This window comes from Aythya ferina (genome assembly GCF_964211825.1).
Source record: "Aythya ferina genome assembly, chromosome: 1".
Classification (NCBI taxonomy): Eukaryota; Metazoa; Chordata; class Aves; order Anseriformes; family Anatidae; genus Aythya; species Aythya ferina.
In genome coordinates, this window is record NC_140296.1 from 121,370,729 (window position 1) to 121,394,868 (window position 24,140).

The 24,140-nt window shown below is 44.3% G+C and overlaps 1 protein-coding gene across 1 annotated transcript in view; it reads right to left on the minus strand.

Annotated features, from left to right (window-relative positions):
* Positions 1-12,535: 12,535 nt before the first annotated feature.
* LOC311437841 (uncharacterized protein) overlaps positions 12,536-24,140 on the minus strand; it is a 43,892-nt gene continuing 32,287 nt past the window's right edge. Inside the window, exons 3-4 of the mRNA XM_084521604.1 lie at positions 13,711-13,859; positions 12,536-12,618 (exon numbers count right to left, since the gene is read on the minus strand). Of these exons, the coding sequence (XP_084377730.1) occupies positions 13,726-13,859 (134 nt within the window). The 3' untranslated portion in view covers positions 12,536-12,618; positions 13,711-13,725. The remainder of the gene's footprint in view (positions 12,619-13,710; positions 13,860-24,140) is intronic.

Here is a 24,140-nt window from a genome sequence, read left to right on the forward strand (position 1 = left end):
TGCTCCCCCCCCCATCCCATGTTTGTGTTGCTCTTTAAATGGCTTTGTTTTGCTTAAGCATCCCTTTTAAAGCAATGTTTAGCTTCCAGTTGGAATGAGCTCCAGGAAGCATGGCCAGGGCCCTGCCTGGAACAACGGTCTGTAATTTACGGTGAGTTATGTTTCAATTACCTCGGTGTTATAGCGTCTTGGTGAGGGCAGGCATTATGTCATGTCAGGGATACGGGCGAGGGAGAAAATACAGACGCTCCCATTACAGCAAGTGATGGAGCAGTTTTAATAATACTGCGGGAAAAAAATAAAGAGAAGGGGAGCGCAAATGACTTTCCAGCCATACCATTACTGCACATTAGTAACACAGCGCAGGCAGTGAGAGAGAGGGAGAGCGAAGTGGGGAAAGGAGAGGCACAGCTGAGCGATGGGGAAGAGGGAAGGGGAGATGGAGGGGGTAGAGCGAAGGAAAAATGGTGAGAGGGAGGGAGGGAGGGAAGGAAGGATGGAGAGAGGGGCAGGGAGGGAATGAAGGGCACCAGAGGAGAAGGAAAGAGAAGGCAAAGGAGCTGGGTGAGAGATGCAAAAGGAGAGGTGGTGAGAGAGGGGGAACTACACATGGACATGGGTTGCCCCAGCCCCACATCTCCACATCCCCAGCACCCATGTCCCTTGCACCTCCCCAGGCTCGGTTCACTGGCTGGCTGCAGGGAACAGCAAGGCAGGCAACGAGCCACAGGAAAAGGGGAGAGGACTGATCATTATTAGGCTTTTGTGAACGATATTGCCTTGTTGCTGGAACAAAGCACTCAACTTTCCAATAATAACAATCTACCTTTTTTTTTTTTTTTTTTTTTTTTTTTTAATCAAATTTCCTTTGTCACTGTGGCTTTCTTTAATTTCGTTTCGGCAGGGTAAGCCTCTCACTTCCAGCTTGCTGCCTCGATTGCCTGCTTTCCCTTACGCTCAGTCACTCCTGCCCATGTGCTCCCGCTTGCTCTCTCCTTCTTTATTTTCTTGACGTAAATGGCAGTCATTGCTCAGGGAATGTGCTGGGTGAGCCTGCTTTGTAATTCAAACCTTTTATTCAGGTTACCATTATGTACTAAAGAGGAAAATATGTATTGGCTAAACAGCATCCTTACGGATTGTCCCCAGGCTGGGAGGGAAGGCTTGGGCACCTCACGTGGACCTGCTGCTCATCGCCTGCCAGGGAATGTGGCTCATCCTCACTGCCACCTGCCTTCCCACTCTGAAGAGAAAGCCCACAGCTCGGAGATGTTTGTGCCTTTCGGTACCACAGCTTAGCCTTATTCTACCAATGCAATTCCATAAAGCCACGGCGGATGTTAGGCAGGGGTTTCCCACCATCACAAATAGCTTCACATTGCTATTCCAGTAAAAATAAAAGCTGTCTCCCTGTCTCTTAAATGTAGGGCTTCCAGAATGAATGCTGTGTTAGAGGTTAGTGGGGATAATATTGCCATGTTTCAGGCTGTGCGCCTGCAAGCCTTTCAGCACCATATATCTGTACAGCACCAGTGGATGCAGTTCTGTAAGCGCAACCTGAACCAGGCACTGGCAAATATTGCCATTTCTCAACTGCACGCAATGAGGAGTGCATACCTGCCTTATGCCCATCATTGGAAAAAAGGACACCACCTGATTTGGCTTAAAAATAAAAGAACATGCACAGGCAATCCCTGTTACAGCGCAAAGCCTGCAGAAACAGTTCCCCCATCAACATGCTCTTGTTATCGGTTAATCTGCACTATATTCCCTATGTGACATTTGGCATTTTTGCCACACAGGTATAGAGACCCCAAAGTTTGCATTAGCCTACTATTGAACAACGCTGCAGGCTTCCCAGCCCTGCAGTACAGCAACTATTGACAGCTGAGAGCTACAGTTTCCAGAGTGGTAACGCTTTCTGATGCTTACAGGCTTCATTTGCTACATGAAAGCAGTGGGGTAGTTGTGCCTCCTCCCTGCAGGCATAAAGATAATACATGTAATGCAGTCTGAAAGATCTTGGAGGCAGAGGGATGCTACCAGAAACGTAAAGTGGAGACTCTCTCAAAGCATTCTCCAGTCACTGGATTATCTCAGTTTCAAAGGAGGACACACACACCAAAGGAAATGATTAAGGATGGCACGAGTTCCATATGAAAAAGCTCACCTTTTCTGCTTGTCCCCAGGTGGAGTGGATGACTTTCTGGTCTAACTCACAGTTGTCTGCCTGGACTCTGCAAGAAGATTGCTGTTTTGTCCCTGGACCTGCTTGTAAATGATATCTGCTTGTATCTCTCGTGGTCTGCCATATATTATATGAGGTGTAACCAGGAATTTGTTGTTCACTTAGAGTCTTTTCACCCCAGGGCAAACACAACCTTACATGGCAAATGCAACTAACATGCATTAGAAACAGGTGAGATTTCTCTTTGCAAGTGGAAATTAACTTATCTATTTATTTATTTGGCCTCTTGGGGATACCTCTGCACCGACAGGTAGGATTCAGTTGTGTGCAGAAAAGAGAGACTTCATCTAAGCAGTCCTGCCCCAGCCTCTCATTAGTCTTGTGGCAGATTCTTAGCAGTGACAGTCTCTGAAAATCTCTTTCCTCCCTCCATTTCTGAGCTCACAGATGTTAAACACAGGTGATGCAGATCTGATGGTCCTGTAATTCCAGCTTCTCTTCATTTCAAGATGCTAACTCACATTTAAGGATGTTAACAATACACCAAATACCCTCAGCATACGACATCTCCGTGTAAGCGATCATTGGAGCTGTCACAGGGATATTATTAATTTGCCAAGGAGAAGAAACACATTCTTTCTAGTTCTGAATGGAAAGGGAGGTGCCTGCATGGCAGCTTCTGAAACAGGAGGTGGGCCAGGCTTTAGAAAATATTGAGGGTCCCTACCTAGAAAAACTTTTTTCTTTGTTTTTAATTATTATTATTTTAGGAAGCACGGGTTGAGCAATCCACCTATATTGTCTATTGGTTTTCCTCTGTTGTGATTAGTCATTAAAGTCATATCACAGCCCAGTCCTTGTTTTTAAACACAGCACAGTGTATCTTTTCCTGCTTAAATTTCCATATGATTTTTCTTTTTAACCTAAAACATGAAGTGCCTGTGGAATATGCGAATATGCCTTTGGGATAATCACAAGTAAACACATGGGTAGCAGCATGTTTGCAAACAGCTAACATTCTGAGGCACCAGCCAACAGAGAAGCAGGTTTTGTGGCACTAGATGAAATTCAGCAGAGATTTGCTGGGCAGTTGGGGATATAGTTTCATTCCTCTGCACACAAGGGAGGCCTCGCCATGGGTATTTTGGGAGGGCTCTCTGTCTCAGGCTCAGCAGAAGAATTCGGAGTTCCTGTTTCCTACTGCTGTCAATAATGATATTCCCTCACTGCTACAACTTGCTGCCCACTTGGCTGCCTGTGGTATCGCTTGGAGACTACAGGTTCAAGAGCTTGCACAGTAATTGGGTCAGAGAGCCTCCTGAGAGGAGCCTGGCTGTGTTTCTCCTCATCCCAGTCACCATTTTAACCGAAATCCAATGAACACAAGGAAAATGTGGTTTTAGGTAAAATAGCCAGGCTTCTGGCATACTTTTGAAAATTTGGAAAATGATGCAAGGCACGAAATTCTCTTCTTTGAGAGATTTAGGAGAGCAGATCCTAAATGTCTTTCTGTAGCACAGCACTTCCCAGTCCTTCTGGTTCATATAATAGGATGTATTAGGATCCAGTTACAAGACAAAGTCCACTAGGGAGTGGAAGTGTGAAGCTTAATACAGTATCACAGAAATGGAAAGCTTCTTTAATAGTACAGAGGGGACTTGTGCTTGAAAGCATTTAACAGAGCCTTGGTAAGTAAACTGTAGTAATTGAGCTAGCAGAGGCATTTAGCTTGAATACTGTGTATATGTATAACAAAATCAAATAAGCACCTGGAAGAACTATTCTTCAAAGGCATGATTTGAAATGCTTCTATTCCCTTTCCAGACTAAGAGCATTTATTTGTTTTGGCCTGCACATTTCATTGTGCCATGTAACTACGATGACTCCTGGTTTGAGAGCACACAAAGATTTAAACCACAGTGCATTAATGTCAAGCTTCATATCTGCAGCTATTTCTAGTCCACCAGGGAATGCAAGCCTTCAGCTCCAGAACTTCAAACTGAAAACTCAGCAGATCATAGTATCCTCTGGGATTAGTCCTCCCACGTGCCTCTCTTGCTTCCATCTCTCTGCTTTCCTTGAGGTTCACATTATCTGGAGAGAAACAAGGGTGCTAAAAGGCATGGGAGTGGAGATAAATAACAAGCATGACAATTCTCTCAAAGAAAGACACTTCACTTTGGTTAGCTGTATGTCAGAACAAGCAGTCCAGAAAGAGAAAAAGAGAGGAAGAAAGGGAGGAAAATTCACAAAAATACCAGCTTTAAGGAACAGACCTCTATACCCAACAAAATTCTAGTATTGAATACAAAAGGTTTTCAAAGGTCTTAATAATATTTGGTCAAAAAACACCCATTGGAATTGTTTATATTATCCTTGAACTGAACCCTAGGATTTTCACTAAATAAACTTTAAGTTGGAAATGGAGGCAAAAAGCAGTGTTGTCCCTTAAATGCTGTTGCAGGACCTTATGGAAGCTGAGATTTGAAAACATGTAAGTCTGTTCTCCACTGGGAAGGTGGTCTTGCATAGAGATGAATCCTAAGATGATGATCCCAAGAACTAGACTTGCCACTGTGACACTATATTAAATTCTTACTGAGTAAGGTTGAAGTAAAATATTTTAACTTCACTGTTTAAAGTGGAAAGTGGAGATTCATTCTGAAATTTTAAGATTTTCCTTTTGCTAGAAAATCTTTTCAATTTTTGGGCTCAACTTTACATGGTGAACCATGGTGAACAGGAACTCACTAGACAGGAGTTTAGTTTAACCTGTTTGGGCACCTTTGATAGTGAGGAGAATTCCAGTTCCTGAATTTTCATCTGAACATGAGGAAAATGGATGAAATTGTCCACTAGGAAGGAAAGAACCCTTCACGAAGTTCAGCCCCAGATTTTTATGATACTTAAAGGATGCTGAGAAATGAATAGAAGACAAGACAGGAGAAGGATAAAAACAAAGAAAAGTAAAATAGGCAACAGAAGGAAAAGGGATCAACATGATGCAATGATGGCAGCTCACTGAGAAGAGTAGACTTATGGAAAAGAATCAATTGCAACTCATTTTGGAGGCAGGGAACACAAGGGTCAAAGGACTAAAGAGAGCTTGTGTTGTGGCTTTATCAGACCTTCAGATGCTGTAAGATGTTTCTTATCAGCTGGGAAAGGCACATCTTCAGAACTGTACAGCAATCCTAGATTTTTGCAAAAAATCGTGTTCCAGAAAATATGTGCCACCAAGGAGCAGGGCTTCTGTCTGGAGAGCAGTGTCATAGCCAAATCAGAGACTACTGAGCTGAGGACAAGGCACTAACTTTGAGTCCCTGTATTAAGCAAACAAATAAGGAAGAATTCAGCTCCGACTACTGAAATATTCTTATACAGGTATGTGCAACAAAACAGCATGATGGGAGAAAAAGGAATGGAAAGCCATTACTGTATACAGCTTCTGCACTCCCCCACTCAGCAAGGCATGCAGCAATTTGGAAAAATTAGGGTCTGACTGTTCTTTCTCTCTTCTTAGCGAATTTTCTCACCTCCACTGTCCCAGCCCACCACCCACCTTCCAAGAAAGCCAAAGCTCCAGTCATTTTTTTGCAATGTTTAATTCTTACTTGAAGAGCTTTTGTTACCAGGTTTAAGGAAAACAAAGAATGCTAAACAACTTAAACAGCCAACATCTGACAAATAGCAAATAATCAAAGCACTCAATTCACACATAAATGAGGCCAGGGATTGCCTATTATTCTGTCTTTGCACACTACCCAGAAAACAGGCAGAGGGGGTGCATTCTTGGTCAATCCCTAGGCACTGTCATAATAAACATGATTAATAGGCTATAATTTACCTGCACAAATAATTCAATGAACAAATACAAACAACAAACAAATTTAGGCAGCCGTGATCAGATCTTGAGCAGAATAAAGAAAATTCACTAAATAAATTGGTATCAACTAGTCCTAGTAATTGCATTCCATCTCCCAGAATGGCTCCTGTATTACTGACGGAGCCCGAAAGCCTACCAAGCATTTTACAGGCTAACTCCATTCTGCGACTACAAGAGTGGATTCACTGCCAACACCCAAACGGATTTACATTGACATTTTTATGGGGTTTTCTAGCCTCACAAGTATTTTTTAAGGAATGGAGTCTAAAATATCTCCGGTCCTCCCATAATATTCCTGATTAAGTAACAGGATCAGATTAGGTTTTGCATTCTTTCAGCCACAGAAACAACTTACTGGGGCATTAAAACAGGAGCTCCTGGAGAAACAGGCCATAGATAAGCCCTCAGGACTGCGCTAGCTTTCCTTGTTATTTGCTCTCCCTGTGTTTTGATTGTCCTGGGTTTTAAGCTTGGGTTACACCTTAGCCAAGACCGTGGAGGGCTGCAGTGGTTTTGACCAGCTCTGGGAGAGGCAACTACCTCTTCTCTGCATACCAGAGCTCTGGTCTGCTTTGTAACTCCTCAGAAGAGCTCTCAATCTTTGGAAAAAAATGCTGAATTTACTTTTCCTGGCCCACTCATCCTCCCTTCTGCTGCCTGAGCCAGTGCTGAGTGTGGTGGGTAAGCCTGGCTTCCACGACAAGGTAAGATAAATGGAGAAACATGTGCTGCAAGAGATGTTTATTGAGTGAGATGCTAAATGAATAACCCAATCAATGCTGTAATATTTAATTCAATACAAACTTCAGATTGAGAGTGTTCCCCATTTATTTTGTGCTGTCACAGAAATTGTCGTTCGTTAGAGCAGGGCGCTATCATTAAGGAGAAGAGGTTTCCAGCAGGAAGGGGCTGGTTCCCGGCTTGGCAATGGTTGCAGACTTTGTATGATTGCGTGTGACTGAGAGTTTAGTACCATCCTTCCCCAAAAGGAGCTTTAGGGAAGGCAGGAGACCTTGTGCCACTCTCGCCTGTAATGCTCCCGCCCACTCTATTGCCTTGCACCAGCCTAACATTTTCTGCTTATGGCAAGGAGCCCTTTGCAGCTGTGTCTATGCCCCGGACTATTTGGACATGCCAACCGTGAGTTTAAACCACCCTATTCTCTCCTCCTGGGCTCCCAGTCCCCTGCTGGGACACTGCCACCACTCATGTTCTCCACAGAGGGCTGCAGCCTGGGGTAGGGGAGGAAAGCGAGGAGCTGTGACATGGTCCTGAGAACGCAGGCACTGCCGGCTATGCAGCAAAAGGAGCCAAGAGGAGCCTGCAAAACTCTTCCTGGGTGACATCCTAGACTGCAGACCTGCCCTCACCACGTCAATGCATGCATCTTAGCACTGTGAAGGAAAGGCAGCAAGGTCAGCCTCAGTGTGCCAGCACACCCTGCTTGCACTTGGACTAGGCAGCCGGTGTCCCTGCCTGCTGGCATGCCGTCCTGCCTCACCACCAGCACAAAGTGCTCACCCCCTAACACACGTGTGTGTAGGGATGGTGTGGCAGGGGCTGCCAGCTGGCGGGACGCCCCTTGCTTGTGACAGGTGGCATGTTGTCTCTAAATCATCCCGGCCATCCTTATTCAGAGCACCTGGCACCCTGTCCCCCACATTTATAGCTGCCACTCTCGTAGCTCTCAAACCATCTGGTACAGCTCTGACTTGCCCTGTGCTCAGTGGGCTTTCCTGTCCTTAACACTCAACCGAGCCGTGCCTGCAGCTCCTTCCCTGTCCTGTGCTGCTTATTTTTATTCTCCCTGGCCTCTGTCACTGGCCAGTTTGTGCCATGATCCAGGAAGATGTTTAAAGCATTGCCTGGCATCGCTGAAGCCCCATTCTTTGAACTAGTCTATTCTCTTTTTCCTGAGGATTCACATGAAAGCAGCCCCAGGTAGCTCGATATTGATTTCCACACGGGTGTTTGAGGAACTCTTTCATTCCAGCAGGTTGAATACCTTCAGTGGGTGTTCTTCAAAGCCAACTTCACTTTTGAATTGATCCCAGTTAGCTTATTCATTCCCTCCTCAAAGTCCTTCATTCTCTCTTCTGTCTCTCTCTTTGCTCTCTCAGGCAAGTCCTTAATTATCCCCCCGTGTTACTCAGGTGAAGAAGCTGAAAGCTGTGCTTAACATGTCCTCCTATTACCCACAGAGGACTAATGAAAGAAGGACTGATTTAGTGAGTCTGGATGCACATGTGTTTGCATGCTTATTTAGTCCTTTCAGTTCCTCCCTCGCAAAGGAAACCAGATCCTGCTGGCCCTTGGTGATGGGTAGCTGACATGGGGACAGAGTATATTTTTGTCAAGCTTCAAGTGCTCTGAAGGTTTGCAATTCAAGGTAATTTACGAGGAACCGTTTTGAAAGGAGAGCGCAAAACCTCCATATTAATTGGGGGTGATCTAGGAGGAAAAGCATCTGTCAATGCAGAGATAACAATGTATGAATACAAACAGAAACAACCCCCTGCTCCCCTTTTCTATCTAAGCCAGCCATCCATTCATCGATCCTAATCCTACCTCCTCTTCTCCCTTCCCTTCTTTTTATGGCTGCAAGAATTCATGTTTCATCCCCATTTCAAAGGCTCACGAGTAACCAGAACTTTGTCAGCGTCTTCATTTTAAAGAGAAAAAACAAACAGCACCCCCTCAGCCCCCCTTCTCCCAGTCTGTTCCTGCCAGAAACATAGCAACCAGCATGCACGGCTTTCTGCAGGCAGCCTAGTTTGCATTTAATTAGTTCTGTGATATCCTAAACTTCTTTCAACCTCCGCCCCCAGAACATCATTGTAGAAATCCTCACTCTGGGAGTGGCATGATAGAGCTGTCAAAAACCCAGCATCTGTGCCAGGAAGTGTTTAGAGCACTTGGGTTCCTGCATCGGGACACAACTTGCCCGGAATAGACACTGCTACCAGGAAATTGAGTCAATATAACGCTCTGCAGAGGAACAAAGATAGGAAATCTAAACCCAGAGATACAAATTGTGACAAACAAGGCAGAGATGTCACGTTACCTGCTCGCAGAGCATCTGGCTGGCATACCACTATCCACACCAGGACAGGCGGCCCATCTCCCCTGCTGGGAGGAAACAAGGGTTTTCCAAGGTGAAGAGGAATCTGGTGGGACTATCAGTCCTAATGCCCAGCATCTTCTTTTTACAGCCATGCCTCCGTGTGCCAGCTGTGAGCAGGACCTCATGATTCTCACTGCAACAGGGCTTCTATTTTCATTGATCATCATTAGGCACACATTCCAAGGGCACTGAGTGGAAAAGAAAGAGTAATTTTACTCCAGAGGGTAGGGGCCTGTATGGACCTTTGTGGTCACTACGTAGGCTGTCCTTGTCAAGTGAGAGTGCTCAGGACCCTGATCAATCACCTTGTAGAAACCACCGCCTCCAGCCCCTTGCAATTCCTGATAGCTCCATGAGCTCCTTCCCAGTCCTGGACCCTGTCTCCAAGGCTTCTGCTTGGACAATGCACCAGAACTTACCAAAAATGACGATGAGATCAGTGTGTGGCTGAACTATGCTGGCTACTGGGGATCCTTGTCCTTTCTGTTTGACCTTTGGAGTCCTGAATTTCCACCCACAAGATCAATCTTTCCCTCTCCCTCCTCCTCCTAGACAACAGGGAGGACAGAGAGTGAAGTCAGAACACAGTGTCTGTCCCAGTGACCGTGTTATGCAGCCAATGGGATAGTCATTTTTCCTCCCCTGAGCAAAGCCTCCCTTTTCTATCTGTTTACCCCTAACCCATAAGTGATAAGTGCCAGCCACAAGAAAGCTTCCCACACTTGCCTGCTTTTCTGCTAGCCACAGCAAACCCAAAAACTGGAAAGCAAGCAGAGCTAAAGCAGGCAAGAGCTAAAGCAGGAGTCGATATTTTTAATCACTCTGTCAGCCCACTAACCCCCTTTGATGCTTCCACCAGTCTTGCAGTCGGCGAGAGCACTGCTGACAACGGTACCAGCACGGAGCGATGAGTCCTTCTCCTGCAGGTGCCCGGTGCAGCCTAGCTTCTTGCTCCCTCCAGGCTCAGCCTCTCTGCAGGGGAGGCAGCCGCATTCACCACCAGGACCCTGCGAACCAAAGCACAGAGAGCATTCACCTCATTCAGTTTCTCCCCCTCCATCCCCTGCCACTCTGCTGCTGTTAAACTCACTGCAGCCTCAGCCGCTTTATCATCTCATTTGCTTTCTGATCTGACACCAGTCTGCCATGCAGCTGATCAAAGGCAGAAACCAGAGTGCAGCCAGGCTGAGCAGCCCCAGAATTCAAACAAACATGTCACTTCCCATCTCTACATGTTAGACAACTTCACTTCTTTCTGTTACTGCCTCTTTTAATCTCTCCCTCCACACACATACACACACCTCCCCCCCTTTGCTTTCTCTTCATCCTCTACATTCATTTCCCAAGCACATATGCTGTCACCTTTTCCCCTTCTTTTCTTGATCTTTCCTGTCACTTTCCCCTCCTTCACCCTTTCCTCCATGATCCATCTTCAGGACTGCTCTCACTCCTTCCTCCTCTTCATGGTGTTTTCACACTTTTTTTTACTTCATTGCTTCACTTTCTGCCTCTTCCTCTCGTTTGGAGACTCTCCATTGTTTCACAGGAGTGAAGTCACTTTTTGGGGTGCAGAAATAAGGTGACAGAAGGAATACTTTTTCCTGCAAACCTGTGGGTAGGCTATTATTAGAATCAATATTATCTATAGATGTCCCTTGAATCAGTAAACAACCTCCTGCCGTGAAGTCTTTAATGGATCAGAAGCCTTTCAACGCTTGGAAATCCAATGTAGGGAAGAAATTCAGAGGTCCATTCCTGCAAGGAAGGAAGGGAAGAAAGAAAGAGAGACAGAAGGATGCAAATAGAAAAGAGAAGAGAGGGAGGGGGGCAAGAGAACAAGAGAAGCGCAAAGAAAAAGGTATTTTGGACTTTTAGGAAAGGAATGGCAGGCAGTAAATACAAGAATTGAAATAGATATATATATATATTAATTTTATAACATTGCTGAATTTCATTTTATTGTAATCCTCAAATAATACTTGCATCTCAGGCTGAACTAGTGATCCTTGGAAACCCTCTGATAATTCTTTCCATCACCTGTAACACAGGGCTACAGATTACTCCTAATGCTGGATTTGGGTCCACGCTTAAATATTTCTGTCTGGAACTAGCTATTGCTCTGTATTGGGAAGGAGACCAGTCCAGAACTGTTTAGGTCAGGAAATGAGCACTGAGTCTGATTGCTCATGGCACAAGGCTTTTGTATCTGATGGCAGACAGACTGCACACATTAGAAAAAGACATAGGAATCACATGTGAGACAGAAGAGGAAATTTTACCTTCCCTTCCCTCTCCATCAGGGCTCAGACCAAGCCTCGAGAGTTGGAAATGATGTTCCAAGCCTCAAACTAATCTGCAAAATTTGTACCAAGATATGAACATCTCTAAGGTCTTCAAGCAGGCATTTTGGTCTACACCCAGCTTGATTAAAGTATTCCTGGATTCAATTAACTGAAATATAATGAGATTATTTCACAACATGCAATCTGATTTTTTTTTTTTTTGGTTACAGTAAAGTGAGTGAGCAGTGATTACAGGGCTTAATACAGCAGGCCTTGCTGTACTGAAATCAAGAAGTGACATGAAATTAGGTCAAATTAGCCAGAACTTCCTGGGGAAAGCTGGGAGTGGGGGAAAATAGCTCTGCTTTTTCTTCATAAGTTTATTTTTCATAAGATAATTCTAGAAAATGTATTCTGTGACACATTAGATAATGCAAGAAGAAACAGTTTAAATGAAAGACATGTCATTTTCATAAAAATAAAACACACATTGAAACAAGAGTCACATACATACACAAAAAATCCTTTCTCCAGAATATTCCCTAATAGAAAAAAATATTTCAAAATTGAGGACTCCAGTTCCCGTTGCACATCAAACCTGTATTTCAAAAATCTGAATCCTGGGTGTTGGGAACTGTAGCTTTTATTTTGTGAGAGCAAGGCAGCTACACACCTGTGTGAGGGCTGGCATGGAAGAGACTTCTAACACAGTATTTGTTCACCAAGCACATTTTGAATTTGCACCACCCATCTCACTACCCACAGCTTGGTGAAATGAAATGGTTGCTCTCTACATGGGCCAGCTAAGAAAATTCCATGTTTCTCTATACCTTTGGACCAGTCTCTGGTGAAGTGCCCATCTTGGAGTTTTGCTGGCTATGACGGTCCTGGAGTTGAACAACCTGCTGAGCTTCTCTTGCTTCATTCTCTTGCTTCAAGTACATCACACAGATTTTAGTTCTACATCAGCAGCCAAGACGGTTCATTTCTATCACTGATCGCTGCCCCTTATGCCTCTGCAGGTACCACCACATGAATATTCTCTAAAAATTGTCCTTGTCCATCATATTGGGGTACCTTACCTTGAGGGTGATGCTTTTGAACCTCCTGCCATTTCCAAATCTTGTAGCATGGGACACTTTGAATAAAAAAAGAAAAGAAAATAAAAAAAAATCACAAGCTAAGGTCCCTAAATCCCAAGTTCTCAGCTTAATAATGCGTTTTCAGCTGTGCAGTTCCAACATTCATAACTAGTGCTGAGAAAATAATTTGCAGCCAGTAATTTGCTGAAAGAATTTAGTTCCTTTCTCTGCACGCAGATGGTCCCTGAGCAAAATCAAAATTTCCTCGAATGTACTCATTATTTGAAAATACTCAACACATTTTTGGCAGTGCTTTTTTTCCCCCCCTTAAAAAAAAAAAAAAAAAAAAAAAAAAAAAAAAAAACACACACACAAAACAAAAACAACAACAAAAAAACCCTTACAGATTTATCACAAAAGCATTGCTTGTGTATTCCATAGTTAGTATTCTAGCCATGAGCTGCTGGTTTGTTGTGATTAATCGTAGTTTCGTAGCATGGTTTCCATTCCCCAACTAGAGGGAAAACAAAACCTCCGTAATTCTTATAGTCAGGTTTAGGCCTCGAAGAACCCTTGGGGTTTTGAGTTCCCTTGGGAGGGAGGAGCAGGTAAATTAGACTAGGGAATTTTAACCCTTTTAGTCTCTGGTTCTCCCAGGCTTTCCCGGATTATTCATAGTACTTACGATCCGAGCTTCATGTGGTCTTCATAAAAGGTATTGTAGCGGTGTAGCAGGGCCATACACTGGAGATGCATGCCTCCAAAAGGCACAATAGCATAGTCCCTGGCCCTGCATTGTGAAATCAGCTCATCGCAGAGCAGAACAAGAAGGCACACCTGGCAGACAGCAAAGTTGCACATTGCTGTGCTGTAAGGTCATGAGGTGTGGGAATAGTTGATGGGAGCACAAAGGTGGGGAGACAGAGGAGGCTTTTTAAAACTCGTGAGACCTGATGGGCCTGTACTTTTAAGGAGTCACTCCCAAGGACAAATAAATAAGGCTTCAAAAATAGATTGATAGCCTAGATCGGTCATTTAAAAGTCATTACCTCTTTGCACACCAAAGAACTACATGCAAGGGAGGAACTTAATATTGCATTTAAGTGCATTTATACCAGGGACTAGAAAGAGGAGTGCCATTTACTTACAGACTTGTTAAGGCTTCAGTAGACCCACCAGCTTGCTATTCTGTCCTCACGTTCACCTTCTCCTGCTTCCTTTGGATTGTCTTGCTCTGCTCCTTTAGCTGGGACACTAGAATTTGTCCAGGGCTTAGATGCAAGCTGATGTCCTGGAGCTGAAGGGATGGGGCACAAGCATTATAAATCCTCTGAGTCATCCATGTCATCCATCAATCTGCTCTCTTTCTGTGCTAATGTGTGTTACTGATGCAAGCGCAGACAGAATTGTGCCACTCTTTGCAGCTGCTTCAGGGAAGAATCACATTTACATTACTAAATGCAGCTTTCCAGCAAAAACACAGAGTGAAGTCAGAAGACAGCCTTTGATAAGGAAGAAAGAGACTTTAAAACAAATACCCCACATTCACTAACATGCATTCAAATACAGACAAGAGGAACAGTAGTAAAAAAAAAAACAAAAACCCTGACATTTCTGCTTCTAGCAACCTTTATCACAGAGCATGAGGATTTTATTCTTGCTGTTACCTTTCCTTTTGATAGTCTCTTCCGAATCACATCTAAAACAGTTATTTCTTCATTCCCCCCAGTACTCTGTGGTGTTGGGTCATCTTGTGCCTTGCAGATGTACTCTCTGTTAGCCTACCCCAAGCTATGACCACCCATAAAGGTATAAAATGTTTTTCCTTTCCTTGAATATGTTCTGTGTCCACAGTGGAGCTCTTGCAAGAGGTCTTGAATTTGGCTTAGGAAGACAGAACAGAGATGTCTGTCTTGCTGCTGTACATACCTGATTATGATAACTTATGAATGCTTTGAGAAAAGCATTATGATAACTTATGAATGCTTTGAGAAAAGAAAAAAAAAAAAAAAGAGAGAAGCGTTTTAAAAGGAGTTACATTTGCATTCAGGTTAATTTAGTATATGAGATATTCTGTTTGTGAGTCATAATAGGAAAAGACCTCATGAAGTCTTTGGGACACAGAAGATGCACTATGAGAGCCCAGCAAAATAAATGCCCCTACATTTTTGATACACCTAGACCCTACATTTTTTATACAGCACTAGATTATTTTTTTTCAGTGTGTGACAGGATGGTAGAAACTAAGGAGTTTCAACAGATGGAAAGGAGTAGCTGCAACAAGCCTCAGACAGAAAAGAAAGGATTTCATGGTATTTACAGTAACAACAACAAAAACAAACAAACAAAACCAAACAAGCCAAAAAGCAAGCAACCAAACCAACAGACAAACAAATAAACAAACAAAAATGAAACAAAATCAATCCAGGAGCAAACTAGGTGTCAGAGGTGATGTCAGTAGGTTTCAGAGTGAGCTTTTTATTGTGGTAGGTGATGAGGTCCGTATCCTTCAGAACTACTGTTTTTTCAGATTTATTCTGGAAAGCACTGATGCACAGAATTATTCTTAATTAATATTCTGATAGCTGTTATTAGCTTTTTTTTTTTTTTTTTTTTTTTTTGATGGCAGAAGAAGACTTAAAAAAACCTGGATCAAAGAACAATTCAGAGATAGGAGGTCAGTTCTGTGGCAACTTCCATGGCAATGGAGGCAAAAAAATAAAACACCAAGAGCTTTTATGAAAAGGTTGCTTTTTTCCTTTCTTGAACATTTTCTATTATGAAGTTAAAAACTAAGGAATTTCCTGAATCAGAAAGCAGAGGCTGAATCACTCCAGAGTTAGGATGTTTGAAATATAGGGCAAAATCTCAATCCAAACTTAGCAGTTCATTCCTCCCAAAATGCCACTCACTGCAGAACTCTCCCCCAAGCATTAAAGTGTTTCAAGTACGGATCCAGATGCAAATTCCTTAACTTGTTAAAAAGTCTCATCACTCAGGAAGTCAAAAGAGGACAAATGTTACAGTGTGGGCTTAGACACCTCTTGAATCAAGAGTTTGAAAAAAAAGGAAAAACAACTTCATTAGCCAATCTTTCTTGTTATTTAAGCTCAAGGTTTATGCCAGATAGGACATGATATTCTAACCAAGGGGAGAAGGATATAGCAAACCAAGGTTTTATTAAGGCCTGTGTGTACATGATTTACTTTTCATTAGATTTAGTTACCAGCTAAATAGTAATTCGGGCAAGAGTTCTAGCTGTGCTTAATACTTTAGTCTTACAACAGAATAATATCTCCAGCATCATTAAAAACAAACATTCAGATGGGAACAAATTAACTCATTTCAATTCAGCCAGCTGCAAAGACCTCCTTTCTTTTCCTGTCATTTCAGAAAAAAAATGATGTCAGCCTTTTCCAAACCACCTTTTAAAAATAAGTGACTTTTGCATCAAGCTGGTAAAGCCATAAAATTCAGGCCCTTGCTCCCCACTAAGGGAGTCACTCCCTGGTGCCCCCAGGTTTTCTTGGAGAATACCCTGCTCATGGGGTGGGCCATGCAGCCCACCCCTTCCTGACACACAGGTGGCAATGGGTGAGTGGTGATCCTACAAGCCACTGTCGTGGTTTTATAGCTCACTTAATACCAGCAGAGACCAATGTGCAAATCATGCAGATCCCCAAGCCTGGCATAACAGGCTTTTAAGTATGCAAGCTGAATTCTGCACCGGTCTGGGGCTTCAACAGCAGTAGGATTGCGTGGTTCCTCCCTTGTCTATCTCCCCTCACTGCTGTGGCTGTGGCTCAGGCTGTCCTCTGTCCTTGTTTCACACCCTTGTTTCACCTTCCCACTCTAGCCCTCACTGATGGTGTCTCCAAAGCAAGGCTTGGCCTTGCACACCATAACCAGCCCTAAATTATTTTGAAGCCCAGGTCTCATTCAACAGCTTCCAGAGAAGGATACTTGCTCCCACAAATATACCAGGGCATACAACAAACAAGGAATGCAGCCTCTGTTTTGACACCCATTTTGTTCATAGGCAATCAGATCCTTTCTATTCCTTTATCCGCTGTACTGGGTCTTGATAATGAGCAGCTCCAGCTCCAGGCAACACAACGAAAACTGCAGAAAACAACAGCAAAGCCCTCGCTTGTTGCTTGCAACTGGCTTCTGTACTTAAAGTTGGAGCGATCTCTCCTCTGTTTTTCCACTTAGATATTCTCTGACGCTGTCTGACTAAACAAGATGAAGTCTCATTTATTCTTAGAAAAGTTGCTGGCCACCCAGAAGTCCAAACTGAAGTTCTGGTAGGAAAGGCTTTTCTGCAGACTGTATCTGAAAACAACCCACTCGCAAACCCCGCTTCCTATCCCAAAGCACTTTGAGGAAGTTTGGATACACATCTGAACTTTTCAGCTTGATGCAGTCTCTCCCTGTGACTCATAGAAATGTTTCCATGAATATTTAATTTTTTTAAGTTCCAAAAGGGAAAAAAAGGCTTAAATAGGGAAAGAAAAAGACTCAAACAAATACCATAGCTGCCAACATCTTGTGACAGAAAGTCAATAGCTTTTAAATCTGCATAAAATTACATACATTTCCATGAAATTACCTGCATTTGCATATAGTGATGCTTGATGCTACAAGGAACTTGCAGCTCCTCCCCAAGACTCCCCAGATCCTGACTTCTCCTGCAGGCCCAGCAGCACTTTAATTTTGCCATCCTAGAGCTCTGAGGCTCTGGGACTATCTGCGAGGGAATCACTGGGGCATTTCCACAGCCCAGTGGAAATCCCTCTCCAACCAGGGGCATGGGCCAGAGGCTTCTGGAAGTCTCCCTGGGACCTCTGTCCCTTCCCTCTTCCCCACTTCTTCCTCTCCTTCTTGGATGGAGAGGATGAGGTTGCAGTTCACGCTGGGGAGGACAACTTCTAGCAGGTCGAAGAAACCCCCAGCAAGCATCCTAAATGGACAACTTCTTCCGTGGTCCTCCCTCAGCTTAGGGAGAGAGCATCACGTGAGTAGCTGAAGGGCTTATTTTTTCCTGCCTTCTCATTTCAGCTCCTCATACTACCAGCCAAAGGCACTGCTCGGTGTGTTTAGGTTTCCCCTGGTGACATTAGTCCACTAAAAAACTGAACCCAGACCCACCAGCCTCCTTTTACGGCAGCCACGAGACAGGTTAGTAATGAGTTTGAACAAAATGAGGAGTGCTCATCCCACCCCCAGGCCCTGGCCTCCCTCTGTGTAACTGTTTTTGAAATATATTTGGTAACACACCGAATGTATTTAAAGGGATTGTGGAACTGGCCAATTTTCATGCTAATTAAAGTGCAGGAGATGGAAGTGAGCTGTTTGAAATACATTACAGCACCGAGGAAAACATATTGTGCGCTATCTCATATTTTTCAAGAGCCCATATTCAAATCCACTTTCAATCTGTGTGCACCATGCCTCTGCTGCTGCCTGTATTACCGAGCCACAGGCAGAGTGTGTCGTGCCCCTGCGCTGGCCCAGCCTTGGCCATGGGATGGACCTGGATGCAGAATGTGTCCCTGGGGACAGAGAGAACTAGGTCAGTGCTTGGGAAGGAGCTGGAGTGCCTGGCTCTCTGAGAGGAAGGCAGGGAATGGAGAAGATTGCTAATCTCCACAGACAGCATAGCCAAAGGGGACAATATTTAAATGTCCTGCAGTGGATGCTCACAACAGAGAGCCCAGGCTCACAATGGTGTTTCTCTTGCAAGGACTGGGGGAAGCACGGTGTTCAATTAAGTGTCTGAGGGAAGGGAAGCTGCATACAGAAAGGCATTTGCACAGCCAGTGAGCATCCTTTTTTTGCCTCTCTAGATAGCGAGATCGCCAGTTCTTACACACTGTCCCAGCTAGGCAAGATCTGGACTGGCATTCCTCAGCCAGGGGCATAGCTTTGAACCTGGGCTTCAGCCACTGAGGCTGCACAAGCTGCTTATCAAATACAGAGCAATCTAGTTACCTGGCAGGTCTGTTGAGAGCACTTGTTTTGTCCTATTTGCCAAGATAAGTTTAGAAACCCATTTCTTTTGCGGACATTAAATGCTGCCCTGTTGTTTATGCGCAGTTCCTTCCCCTACAGGAAGAGACCCCATCGAGAGAGCGTGCTCATGTATACAAGCCAGTTTCAGTGTCTGGCTCGGGCAGAATCTGCATGTAAATTGATGGATGGGAACGTCCTTGTGTACTTCCCAAGGTAGTGGTGCATGTCCAGCAGCCCTCCCGCTCCTCTCGGCATGCACCTCCCCGCAGGTGGTGTCTGGCAGAAGGGACGGGCTCTCCAGGCACATGTACCCATTCCCCAGGAAGCCTGCAGAGAGGAGGGTCTGTTTCTGTGCAGACAAAGCACAGGACTCTGTTCTATGCATGATTGCTTGTATGTAGGAATTACTTGGCTGTTTTCCTTCTGTTTTCATTTTCCTTGCCCTCTCTCGCCGTCCTTTGGATACAGGGGCTGCGAGCATATTAGTCCCTGGGGCTGGGAGCTTCCAGGCTGCACTGTCAAGTGCTGAGCAGTATTTCTTCACCCTCAGGAGGAAATCTGCTTCTTTAAATATTTGCCTGACTTCCTGACAACTTTTTGACAGAACATCCACTCCCCTGTTAACAGCCATGTTCAGTGGCAGAAGACATCTCTATCAGGGCACCTTCTCTTTCGCAAGCAAAGCCCTATTTCCCGCTGGCAACAGATCTTCCTGCTCTCTTTCAGCTCAGATCTGTGTTGTCTTCTGTGAGGGCCTCACTTCCCAAAACAGGATTTGGAGAGACAGCAGCCCCCAGGCTGGTACACAGATCGCAAAGGTTAGGCAGCAGCAGGTGAGGTGGTAAAAAAAGAGAGGTTCTTCCCACCTCGATGCCACCAGAGTACGGAGGTGGCAGAATAACAGCGAAAAGAGCAAATCCCTGTTCTTGTGCAATAAAGGCAAGTGTCTCTACTAAATGTTAATTGAGAAGTTTTTCCTTCCTTCAGAGTCTGGCAAGTGATCTATGCGGGGGTGGGAGGAAGACAGGAATTACCTAGCAATATCTGGAAACACCCTGCAATCCCAGGGAACACGTGGCTCGGGTAGCGGCAGCAGCTCTTAGGAGGCAGCTAAAGCAAGCCAAGATGACATGTGGGAGTCAGGGAACTAGCCTGTTCCGTCTGATGCTGTTTCAGCTTTCTGGTGTCAGGTCCAGCTGAAGCCCTTGGCTTTGGAGAGGAGCTATCACTGGTCCATTAGGTCAGTTTCTGACTTAGGTCTGCCAGGGTGATGTGGCTGACTGGTCAGCGCAGTAGCGAATTCAAAGAGAGATGTCTGAGTTAAGTCATCCCTAAAGAGGATAGGATAGCCTGGTTTCAGGAGCTTGTGGTAGGCTAATCCTTTTAATAAGATGACTATCTGGATTGCCTTTGTGACATTGGAAATCACTGAGTGCCTAAATCGTGCTCTACCAGTGTCTGGCAGCTTATGGCATGAGTGGTAAATAAGAGTCCTAGCAGGAATGAAGAGATTGATTAAAGGCTGATACCCACTGGACCATGGATTAGAGTATAACAGGGTTTCCAAGGGTAGATTCTGTGTCAGGTTCACTTCAAAGTCAATGGTACGGTGGTGCCAAGATCTCTTCTGCATTATCTTCTCCATGGACAGCAGGTACTTCGCTGATGCTGGTGTTATTCATCACATTATTTTTCCCACTCAGAAGGTGGAGAAGAACCATCTATATAAGGTAAACTCAGGGGCTTGCAAGATCCTTCATATTCCAAAAATAATGAGAAAATTAGGAGTCCCAGAGCCTCAAGAACCTCAAGACAGCTGTTCCCAGGTCTTCATGCTCTTTATGATGCTTGGATTAGGAGCACAAACAGTTTTTGCCTTGAAAAGCTGTCTCTCTGGCACAACCACAGATACTTTTGTTCAGAGGCAGCATTGTGTGCTGAGTGTCACCCAAAGGAGGGAGGGAGGGATGCTCTCCCACAGGATTTCTGGAAGGCACTGCCATTGTTCAGAGTGCAAGTGGGCTGAGGAGCTTAACAGATGGCTGCAGTGAGACATGGACTCTCTACAGATGGTGAATGCATTCCCTCCGAGATCAGTGGTGGGCTGGATGACAGCCCAATATGGTTGCAGGCTCCAAAAGCCTGTATTCCCCCCCACACCCTGTTATCATGACATTTTCCTCTTTGGAGAATGGAAAGGGATTTAGAGAGACAGACATAGAGACATACATGGGTAGGGAGAAACCAGAGAAAATAGCTGATGCCATAAAAACAGGTACGTGTCCCTCTGAGAGGCTGTCAGCACAGAAGGAGAGGGCTGAGCAGTTATTGCTTGCTATTTGCCCCTGTGGACATCCTTCCAGTCCATGGCATAATACCTTGGTTTTCAAAACATAACTTCTTTAATAGGCACCAGATCCCAGAAAGCAAAATGACTGAGGGTGGTGTTGCTGAGAAAAATCTTCCAAGAAGCTCCTCACCTGTGGGACTTGTCTTTGAGATGATGGTCACCTTTTTACATACTGGCCAGTACTGGTTAGAATGATCCTCTGCCTGGATTTTGTTGCAAATAGCATTTAAAATGCTGGAAGCCTTTTCACTAGTAATTTTCCAAACCTGATTAAATCAGTGGAATTAGACAGAAAATGACTTCCTGCTGCAAGCAGCCTCAGATTTTAATGGATCCTTATCCCTCCCATCCCAGAAGAGAACATCAAATTTCAAATTTCCCATCAAATAAGTAGCTTATCAAGTTTTATTAAAGGAATCAGTTAGTTTCTTAACCTTCTGAAAGTCAAAACGGGAAAAAAAAGTGTTTCAAGCCAGAAATAGCATATTAGAGAATTTCAACTTTTTTTTTTTTTTTTTTTTTTTAATTATTATTTTTCCGATCAGGACATTTTCTGAAGACAATCCTCCTACAGGTGATATTTCAGAAATGCAACACTGGAAGAGGTCATTGCGTCTGGTGTTTAGGAAAGCACATCCTCGTTTGTTCCAGGATGATCTTGTGCTATGTAATAGTGGTGGTGGATAATATCAGCAAGCTGTCTGGAAACACTCTACTTGGATGCAGTTCTAGGTTTCACAATGAACACGTTGTAGCTTGGAGGATTATCTCAGCATAGTCAGCATAGGAAGCCTGACTCACAGCCATTCATACTAAATGGTACCAACAAAAGTTCCTTTTAATTCTGTATCTAACTATAAGCTTATAAGATGATACCCATGAGGACTAATGCCATATTATCAAGAAAAAACTAAACTTCAGCAGGCTAGTATTCTGCAAATAACCAAAATTGGGCAAAGGTCTGGATTAGAACACATCTCCTGACAGCTGCTGTGCCCTCAGCCCCAGGGCTTGCAGGCTGAGCAGTGCCTGTCTTGGATTTCACCTGCTTCTAGTTTAAGGGAATGTCTGCAAGGAAGTTCACAAGAGTGGCTATTCCAAAAGAAAAAAATACAGGGAATATGTCTTGCTGAATATAAACTTACTGGTGCAAGGATCTTAGTCTAACGCTGATGGAAAGGCCCCTTGTGCGACATTGCTTCCTTGCATTAAAGTGGTATTAGAACACCTTGCAGGATCAAGCACAATATGAATGGTAAATCCTAGAGTTATATATATAAGTATGGAAATACCACACCAGCAATAGTGTTCCCAAGATGCTATATTTTGGGGAGAAATGCCAGTGTAGCAGTGCAAGTTGATCCCCAGTGGCTTTGCCAAGAGGTTCTGGGATTATTCCAGAGGAATTACTTTTAGCTTGGTCTCTCAAGTCTGCTAAATACTTCTCCATATGAAAACCACAACACCATATTGCTGAGATACTAAAACCAGGTGAGGAGAGAGAAGGACAGGAAACTTTAAAGCAGAGAGAGCAGAGATTTGCCTGGTCATGCTCCTTTCCCCCTCCCCATCCCTTTTGTTCCAGGATATTTCCCACTGCTTTCCAGGCTTCATCTTTAAGCAGGCAAGCCCTGGAGCCACTGCAGTGAAGTGTGCTGTTGTACAGCCACTAGCCCCTTGCACTTCTCAGGGAAAATCCTCCTCCCAGAGGACTGCTTCATTTATTTCATTTGTCTCCTTTCCATCTCCCACCCTCTTCTCAGGGGAATACAACCCAGACAGATAAGCTAATGAGACAATTAGCTCTCCGCTCCCTGATTGAAGGGCCCTTTATTTCCCTAACCAGCCAAGCCAATTCTCAACATCGTGAGTGCTTGACTTTATTTCTACAATGTGATTCATCTTCCCTCTTGCTCATATATAAACCTACCATAAAAGAATATTATTAATGTTGCCAAGTCAAGCGCTTGCTTGTTAGCAAACACTTAGACCTAAGCCTGTTTGGGGAGCCTTAATTCACTCTCTTCTCTCTCACCTCCCTGCAATACACCTTGCATGGGTATTTTACTATACGCTTTAATAACCCTATCATATAGCTGTTCAGAGATCCCATTCCACACTCAAGACACAGGTTGGGCAGCGATCCATGAGCACCCATGAGCTAGTCACTATTTTATGTTTTAGTTATTTATTGGGTTGCCTCAAAACTTTACTTGCCACCTACCTGCTGTCACCTGTCTGCAAAAGCAATCGTGATGCAGCATGCAAAGGTTGGGTGCAACCATAATGCAAGGATCATAGCTAAATGTAACACAGCATGTCAAAAACACGTCTTAAAATACTAGCACACTGCAAACTGGCAGAAAGGGAAGATGGAGATCTGAGACAAATTTAAGAGCTTCTCCAGTTTCCCTTCAGCCCAAAGACCCTACCTCCCAGGTGACCACACCACAGCCTCCTATACTTGATCTCCATCATCAGCTCCCTTCAGGCAGGCTGGGAGAGGAGATGGCTCAAAGTAGAGGGTGAATAGGGGAGGAAGTGGCGCCCTGCTGCTCCTCTGACCCTGTGCCGTGGAGAGAGGAGCAGCTTTACAGAACCCCAACTTCTCTGAGGTCCTAGACTGAGATGCAGACCCATGCCAGCTGAAATAACAGTGGATTTCAAGAGGCCTGCAGGATCTGCTTAGTATCAGCACAAGGTCCCAGTTTTCCTGTTCTTTTACCACCCACTCCCACTGAGCTGTATAACCAGTTGTGATCATGTCACACAGTATTGAACAATGCAAGTTGCAGTTTGCAGAGGATCAGCCACTCATCAGCCTTTCCTTGGCAGCTCTCTGCCTGCAAGGCAGAGACCAAAGGGATGTTTAAGTTGTTCCTGTTACTTTAGCAAGTGGAAAAGAGAAAAATGGCAGATTACCTATGCCTGGAGCATCACTGTTAACTGTTGGGTCAGTTTTCACTGTTGGTGGCTGACTGCATCCATCAAGCTCATGAGATACTTTCCAGTGCAGCCTGATGTGTGCTGTGTTCACCATTTACTATTGCATGCTTGATCGTTTAAGCTGTCACATCACTTTTTGATTTCTTGACAGACTGTCACCCCAGATCCCCTTAAGAGCTAGCAGTGTGGCCTCTGAGACACAGCTGCCTAAGAGCATCTATGTCATCTCTCCTTTTCCCTAGTATTGCTTCTAAGCAAGTTTGCAAG